We start from the raw sequence: 8,744 nt of genomic DNA on the forward strand, positions 1-8,744 counted from the left end.
ACAGTGGACGCTCTGTGTTTGTCACACATCCCTTCTGAAGTTAATTCACTTTGGCTGCTGCCCTGACAAATCGCAGCAAAAGGAAGAGAGCATGGGGTCAGTTGGAGCTGAGACTAAATATCCACTCCCACAGAAACACTGCTGTCTGAACACCAATCAAAGAAAGTCATTTATTAGACACTGGAAACCTGTTTGGAACTGTTGAAAGAAGAAATTAAAAGTTAAAGTAGATTAGATTTTTGCCCCCAGGTCCTAAAAAGAAAATAAATTGTCTACTGCAGAACATAAAAAGCAGAGACTTGCTCAGTGACCACAAACTGCCATGTTGTTTTGGGGTGGTTTTGCTAGCATTTTTCCAGGTGGTGTCCATCTTAGAGCAGTTTACCTTTTACTGGGTGTCTGTATTCTGAGCCGTAAAGGATATCCGGTTTGACAAAGCTGTTATAAAGTCTGACCTGTGTTCAGCAGCTGTGTGGGCTGGAGTGTTGCAAATGCTCTGCATGCCTTGCCAGGGCTTGCACTGCTGTCATTTTGTGCTGAATTGTTCTCGCTGACAAGGCTGTGAAGGTAGGCAGGGCCTTGACCATAGCACAGAGGACCACTTTTAACTGATGGGTGCACAACACCTTGGTTTTGGAGGTGTTGATGTTTAGAGCTGTTTGCCTGTTTCCTGGAAAAGGTTTCATTTTCCTCCTGCAGACTGCAGACAAACTGTTCTCTTTAACAGAAAAGTGTATTTCAAATTCATATTTCAAATTTAATGAATTCTTAAAGTTAAATTTACGCCTTTGAGAAGCTGACAAGATGATGCTGCTTAGCATGCACAAATATGCATTAACCTGAGTGACACATGCATTTGTCTACGCTAACAGATCCTGTTCCGATCCGATACAGATACCTTAGCTCTAAATATTTGCAGATACGGAGCACTGATCCGTTACCAGTTTTAAACAAGAAGCACTCTGAGAGCACAAGTCTCCACCAAAAGAAATATATACTTATTCAGGAACACTGAACATGTATTCAAATTGCTGAATGAAATGCAAACAGGCAAATGCTACCAAAAACCCAACTTCGGTGGTGGAGGTGTTTGAGATGCTGTATTCCTCACTCTGAAGACAGGGTTGAGCTGTTCCTTCCTGTATAAGGAACTCAGGCTCGATTTAAATATTATTTACTTTCTAGATACAAAATGCAATATAGCAAATAAATGCATCCAGGTAGTGCTGGGCGATATGATGATATATATCGTATGGACGATAGAAAAGTGTCTATCGTGCCATTTGTCTTCTATCGTTTCTAACCCAAATTACATAAATTATTACATAAAATATATAATTAACCCTTTACAACCGGTCGGAGCAGGCACACTCCGTTTTACCTAACTATTTTTAAATCCTTGTAGAACTGGAACCACGTAAGGTAGCGCAATCATTTTTTTTTGCATGTGAAACCGGAGGAGTTGTACTTACAGTACATCTAATGCCATTAGCCCTGAATGCCCTAGGTCACGGTTTCCTTCCACATATAGCTTTGCAAAAACTGCTTAAGAAGCACTTGCAGCAACAAAAAGATAATATTCCAGAAACACGCTTTGCCTATGTTCAATAACACTTCCTACGTTGGCATATACGTCAGTGCGAACTATCGCATGTCCGCCATTACCTGCCCGAAGCCGGAAGTGACGTCATTTTCGCGAAAGGGCCTTATAAGCCTATGTTGGTGTTTTTAAAAGTCATGTTTGACTTTATGCTTTTCTGTATCGTTTCTGGGATGCTTAGAACTCAAATTACACTGTTGGAAATAGTTTATTTTAATGAATTATAATATTTATTTTCATTTTTCCTGTATTATATAAAAATTAGTGTATCTCAAAAATAAAACTATGAAGACACTCAAAATAAATTTCTCGTGGTTGGAAATTATTTTGTGCAACCTTTTTGTATTTACAGTTTTGAGGGATAAGCCTCTTAAATTTTTCTAACTAGAAATATATGCAAAAAACAAACTATTTTCAATTTTTTTGTAGTTTATTGCACTACAATTTTTTGCAATTTATGTAGTTACTATGGACTTAATGCATACATATTATTAAAATTTCGGCTATAACGGTTGTATTGATATATGGAAACTTGAAATGCTCCCACAAATGGCACTACAGCATGTAAAAGCATAAAGATAAGCTCTGGCGGCCTTGGTTCTATGGTAGGTCTTAAAGGGTTAAATAGCCTGTGGCAAATATATTAGTGTTGTCTTATCACTGTACATGCTCTTAACTTTATGCAAGAGAAAATAAAGTATAAAAAATTATATTTTTCAAAAAGAAATTCCGTCTTGTGGTTTGCGACCTGGTGCTGCTGTACGTGCACCCGAATTTGCGACATACTTTACGGTAACTCAAAACAAAGACTGCACCCTCGACACTTGCTGTTTACAGACTGCATACTTTCTAGATGACCACAGGTCAGGTGGTATATCGTGATACATATCATTATCGTGATATAAAATAATTCGTATCGTGATAAAAAATTTTTCCATATCGCCCAGCACTACATCCAGGAATCTGTATGATACTGCAATACTGTACTCTCAGGCTAATAAAGCCCATTTTGATCTGGATGGGCTCATTCACTGTACCTCAGAGGAAACTTTAACATTGTAAAATCCAATATGTTGTAAAATAAAACGGCTTCATACATTTTTTTTTTAAAAGAGGTTTTAGACCCAGTTTATTAATCGACATTTCCTTCATCTGCTTCATTTGAAAACTCGTGATGTTAGAGTTAAATCCCGAATCTCACACTCATTTCCCATGATTTGTGCATTAACTGGCCACTTTATTAGGTACATCTGTTGAAGTGCTTTCTAATGCAGATATCGACTCACGGTCCAGCACAGGCCAACACCTCAGTACGTTTAGAAACAGTAGAGACGAGCTGTTGAAGTTCAAGCCGAGCATCGGAACGGGGAAGAGAGGCAATTTAAACGACTTTGGACGTGGCACGATTGCAGGTGCAATATCAACTTTCACGGATGATCAGAAATCTTTTGCTCCTTTTGTAACCGAGCAGCAGTGTTGCGAGGGCGTGTGCGTGTGTGAGTTTATTATCTCATCAGCTCGTTCGCTAAAATCAGCCCCTATAAACCAGAAACGGGCGGCTGTCTCTCTGGCTGCAGTTCAGCTGTGCAAACTTTCATTTCGCCGATAAAATAGGACAGTAAAAACTTTAATGCTCTTTGCTAAATATATAAAGTATAATATGAGCAAAACAGTCAAGTCTGCAGGTCGTTTACACTTTCTACATATAAAAATAAAACTCATCGCAGATGAAGTTGTGTAGGCGCGCTGCTGTGTGTGACATTGTTTATAACCCTTGTCTGTAACCTTCCACATCATCCAAGCGGTGTCCTTATTACCCAGCATGGTGCATTTCCTGTGTTAGCAGTGATAGGCCTCGGGATGAGCTTCACGGTGTGTTTCATGTCCTTACTTGAATGCATGGGCCTCCTTGAGGAGGAGCAGGAACAGATGCTTCTGACAGAACAAACAATATCACACAGTATTTATGCACAGAGTTGATACTATCACAGTACGGTGGGAGTAAGTAGTAGTCTGTCAGAGTATGCTCACAGGCAAAACATTAATAATTCTTCTAATGAAGTGTGTAGTTTTTTCATGTATTTGTGCATTGCATATCTGTGTAGCACTAATGTATACTTAACAGTATACAGACCATCTTAAAAACCAACAAGTGAAACTGAGACAGGAATTCTGCGTTCACTGTCAGTTTCCTAAACGACCTCTGGTGCAAGAACTGCCGACAGCTTCGATTTTAAATTCCTGCAGAATAATCTGAGACCCTGCAGCTAATCCTCCTGCATCGACCTTTGAGTGATGACACATTCTTTACTAAGTATTTACTATCACGGCCCGTTGTCTCCATCTCGTCGGTTTTGAGAGAGAAGCTGTGAGAACCCGCTCACATCTTTGTGCTGGAAACTCTTATGCATCTAAGAGTCAACGGTGTGTCAAGGTTTCGTTTCATTTGTGTGCTGTGATGACATTTTTGCACCGCTCACTTGGCTGCCACTTGAGAATGTTAACGGAAAACTTCTGTTGAGCCAAGCGGAGACAGACGCGCTGTGCTGGTAAGCTGGCGACTGAAAGTGATGCTGTAGGAAGTGATTGTGCTCCTTGCTTCCTGTCCGTGTTTTTAGCACTTTGGTGCTGCAGAGGAAATGTAGAACGAGGTTGGTGGAGGCTGAATACATAAAGCAGCGATTTTCATTGTGGAGCCTTTCATCAGGGGATGCAGCCAGACTGCACAGGTTTCACTGGTGAACAGCTGCGGGCACAGGGAAATGCTTATCAGTGGTTACGTGATGGTAAGTAACAGAAAAGAAGCCAGCATGTGTCATGCATCCAGCATGCAGATGTTGACGTTTCAAGCTATTTACTTAGTGTTGTTTGTTTTTGGTGTGCGTGTGTTTGTGTGATAAATGATCAACGATCGCGTGATAATCCCGCCGGACTTGATGAGAAGTTTTTCTGGCCGTGGCGTTAAAACGTCCGTACATTGTTGTGAGTGCTGTTCAAAGGAAGTAGCCTGACAAAACTCAATCACTGCACTTTCCACTTACTGTTCCTGCATGTTTATTCTTTATTTACTCAGCTTAACTTTTTGCAGCTGCTGATCTTTATACAATGACCAAAGTAAGTTGTCTCCTCTTTAGGTTTCACCACACAGTTAGCTGTTTTTTCTGCATGTCCACAAAAATTACGAGAAACTGAAAAATGGGCTTTTGCTGATTCACTCACGGTGCTGCTGTCAATTGTCAGAGAGAAAAGGAGAGATGCATTTTATTCATGTTTACACAAATGCAGCGCTGACATGAAAAGTCCCCACATCAACTCGCTGCTCCGGTGCTTTTTTTTCTCTCTCATTGTGCTGGCGCTTGCTTGTAGTGTTCAGGAAGCGGTTTGCCTTGATGGAGGATGGTAGAAAAACCCGTTAACAGCTCACAATTCAAGTGGATCTCCAAGACTATGACTCATGCAGTTCAGTTAAACATTGAAACCGTGACCTCTCATTCTTGCTCTTGATTCTCTCTTAAGTGAAAATATGCAAGTTGGTGAAAGAAGTGAAGCGGTCATGAACAAAATATTGATTTCATATTTGTTCACAACAGACGAAAGAAAGTAGACTCAAACGGTGGTTCGGTGCCTTGTTAACTGGGAGCTTGTTCTGGGGTCTGTTTAACTAGGACACCAGAATGCAGCTCTGTGCACTTTGCTGTGGTGTGTCAGACCAGCACTTCTTTTAAATGTCAGTGTGTCCCAATAGACTCTGCAATGTAGAGCTTTTACAACTTTAAAGTCCAGAGTCGGCTTGAATAACAAGCATCAAACAACTTTCACGTTTTATTTACTGGTGTATTAAAGTTCCAGATGATAAAAAGTTTATAGCTGGCATTTTGTGGCTCAGCTTTTCCCTCCGTCTCTTCTTCCAGGACGTTCACTGCCGCTGAAAGGATGATAACGATCGTGGGAGGAGGCCACGGCCGGAGGTGCAGCCCTCGCTAGAATCCTACTTCTCTTCCAGTTCACCCCTTTACCATCGCCCAGTGTTGCTGTCCACCCCACCCCAACCCGGCACCATGGCCAACCACCTGGAGCTGATCCAAGAGCTGCAGCAGCTGGACAAGGTGCCCAGTCTGGAGAGACTGCGGGCGGCCCAGAAGCGGCGCACCCAGCAGCTGAAGAGATGGGCTGTGTATGAGAAGGAGATGCAAAACAAGAAGCGAAAGGCCGACAAGAAGGGACGCATTGCCAACAGCCTCCAGCAATCAGAGCCCAAGAAACACGTGTCGTTTGCCGCCAGCGTGGCCCTCCTGGAGGCTTCGGCCAGGAATGATCCAGATGAAGGTAAGACCAGTACAGCATATTAATGATACGTGCAGATCAGAAAATAAAAGGGTGGCTTATTTATTTCTGCTTGCCTAATTACAACTAGTTTGGATTCATTACATCAAGTATCCTAAATATTTTGATTTAGCGATGAAATAAAGGTATTATTTATGGATGTGGGGCAGGGTGAGTAGAGCTGGGGTTATTTCTTTGTTGCTTGCGAGACGACAGGAGGATGAACAGGCTGCACAGAGGCCGGCGTTGCCCTTTTAATTTATTTGTTGAACTTTAGTATTCCTTGTTTCAAAAATAAATAGTTTAAATAAAGTTTTGCTCAACTGAACTCAGACTTACCCTCGAAACCGCGTTTGAATAATGACGCTAATTTCGGCCTCACCACACTACTTCCCCAGGATATCAAAATGCCAAGGTCAGGAAAACGATTAGCTTGGCCTGCCCACTTAAACCGCCAGTGGAAGTCACTCCATTCCAATTGAATTTGTTCTGCTAGGAGACTGTTTTATCATTGAGAAATAATGGAGTTGTCACACTGAGATGAAACTCTGCCAGTCTTTTAATTAAAATTTCTACGGATGGGGCCCCCCTATTTGGAGATAATAATTGTTTTCCTCCAGTACCGGCAGCCCCGTGTTGCTGTGGCTGTGCTAACAGTGTGTCGGCGATGCAGGGATGATAACAGGCTGCTATCGCTTAGATTTTGCGTCTAATTTAACGTCAGTGTAACTTGAAATTGGATTGAAGTTTGTTTTATTTATTTGTTTTTTTTTAATCGTCACAAATGCAGCCCACAGCAGTGCTACTGTATATTCTTTGCTCATGCAAGCTGTCTTCACAGATAGGACATCCCTCTCAAGGCTGATGTATTTTCACAATAATTTTTACAAGGCTGAAGCTACTCTGCTGTGCCTGTACACACACGTGGACTGTTCACTGGCACGTCTAAGCTCCAGCTGGAGTGTGAGACACTAGAAGTCTTGTGATGTCTACAGGGGTCTGCTGGATTTTATCACGGCGTGTAGCCGAAATTAAACTTTGGTGTAAGCAAAAGGAAGTTACTTAATTGGGTAAAACTGAAAAAGAAAATCTTTGATGTTTTTGTTGCTGGTTTCATTGTTGTGCGTGATGTGAGAAATGGTTTGAGCATCATTTCGGGGCTTTTATTGCAAACTGCTGCGCTGTGTGTATTTCCCAGAAGGTCTGCTGAGGCACTTAGACTGCACCAGGATGTTGGGGCTGATCGTGTGAGTCTTTAGATTGGTTTTGAGAAACCACACGAGGAAGCAAGGAACACACAATGTCTACTCATCAATATTGAAGGTTCCCTTTCAGGGATGGTTTAACAGCAACAAACATTTGTCTGCTGTCACACACTTACTCGTGTCAGAACGAATGAGTATTTGTACACCACTGATAGATTTCTTTTTGAACTCCTCAGCTGTGTCCTCCATGTTAAGGATGCACACATACAAACATTCCTGATCAATTTTTCAAGTGTAGAAAAAGGAGGTTTTTAATTTCAATACAGCTAGACGGGGGATACATTATTGCTTTGACTGTACACTGTGTCCCTTCTCCTTCTGATGCAGTTATCGATAAACTGACTAATTAATTGAGCGTTAATGCTTTGACTTGCAGGAGCCGCTATAATGTGACTCCTTGTGGTTGCAAATGGATTAGGATGAAGATAGCAAAAGTGAAAAGACTTCATGTTCTTCTGTGACACAGTTGTGTCGTGACTGTGCTATACAACGAGCTACGATTACCACCTCTAAGCACAAATTTATTATCGGAGTCTGAAGACTGTTTAAAATTAATAAGAGGGCTTGCAGGTGGTTCAGGTGTACAAAAGCTCCACCATCATGACTGTCAGAATAACATGCCAGCAGAGAGAAAAGGAATTTTCAAAATTTAGTGTGCATGATTTTTGATGGTTCTCTGCTTTTGATTCCCTTTCCTTCTCCTTATGTCCTGCAGTACTTCCGTATAGAGATGTCTGCTATCACTACTGTCTAATGAGAGTGACCATGAAAGAGGCAGGGAGGAAAAAAAAAAAAGAAGGGAGACAGGATGTAGTGTTGCCCACACAGCTCCAGTGGCAGCTGGCTAGCTTAGGAGCTTGATAATCTCCTCTCTCATTCCCTCTGGTCCCCAAATGCTCGATCAGGCGTCATGAGTCCACACACTGTGCTGCTCCAGCACACAGCACCCTTTTTAAAGAAATGTTACATGACAGTGTCATTTCAAAAAGGCTTACATATTTATATAAAAAAGGAAATCGAAAGTAGATGAAATGATGGGAAAAGGTTGAGGCATTTTTAGAAATCAGGACTGTTTATTGGACAGAAGTTAAACCCCTGGTCGGCCTAAAGAATGACTACAAAGGCGGCGCTAGCAGCAGCGAGTTGACGATGAGGCTGGGAACAAAAGTAGCCATCATCACCTCTTTTTCATGAACAGGACGGAAGGGAGAGAAGTAAATACAGAGAGACTAACTTTGACCCAGGAGTCGCTCTAACAGCCTCAAGGCCACAATAAGATGAGAGGCTGGGCTGAGTCATGTTTAATCCCTGATTGGTTGGAGTAGGCGAGCTGCTTCCTGTGATTCTTTGCCTGCTCTTTTTTTTCTCTCCCTGTGGTTTGGGTCAGAGCTTCAGAGCGCGTTGGCTGGAGGCGGCCTGTGATTGTGTGAGGACATAACCAATATTATGTGTGATAACTCCTATGCATGCTTTATAAATGAAGTTTTTTGTGTATTTTCAAGCTTTATTATATTGACTGTTATTAAAATCTATGTAGATGCAGGTGTACAGGTGTT

The 8,744-nt window shown here is 41.8% G+C and overlaps 1 protein-coding gene across 1 annotated transcript in view; it reads left to right on the plus strand.

The window, feature by feature from the left end:
* LOC102208916 (protein phosphatase 1 regulatory inhibitor subunit 16B-like) overlaps positions 1-8,744 on the plus strand; it is a 61,210-nt gene that overhangs the window by 28,562 nt on the left and 23,904 nt on the right. Inside the window, exon 2 of the mRNA XM_005740091.1 lies at positions 5,512-5,926. Within this exon, the coding sequence (XP_005740148.1) occupies positions 5,659-5,926 (268 nt within the window). The 5' untranslated portion in view covers positions 5,512-5,658. The remainder of the gene's footprint in view (positions 1-5,511; positions 5,927-8,744) is intronic.

Source organism: Pundamilia nyererei, unplaced genomic scaffold (genome assembly GCF_000239375.1).
Source record: "Pundamilia nyererei isolate P.nyererei 1_Seehausen unplaced genomic scaffold, PunNye1.0 scaffold00096, whole genome shotgun sequence".
Lineage (NCBI taxonomy): Eukaryota > Metazoa > Chordata > Actinopteri > Cichliformes > Cichlidae > Pundamilia > Pundamilia nyererei.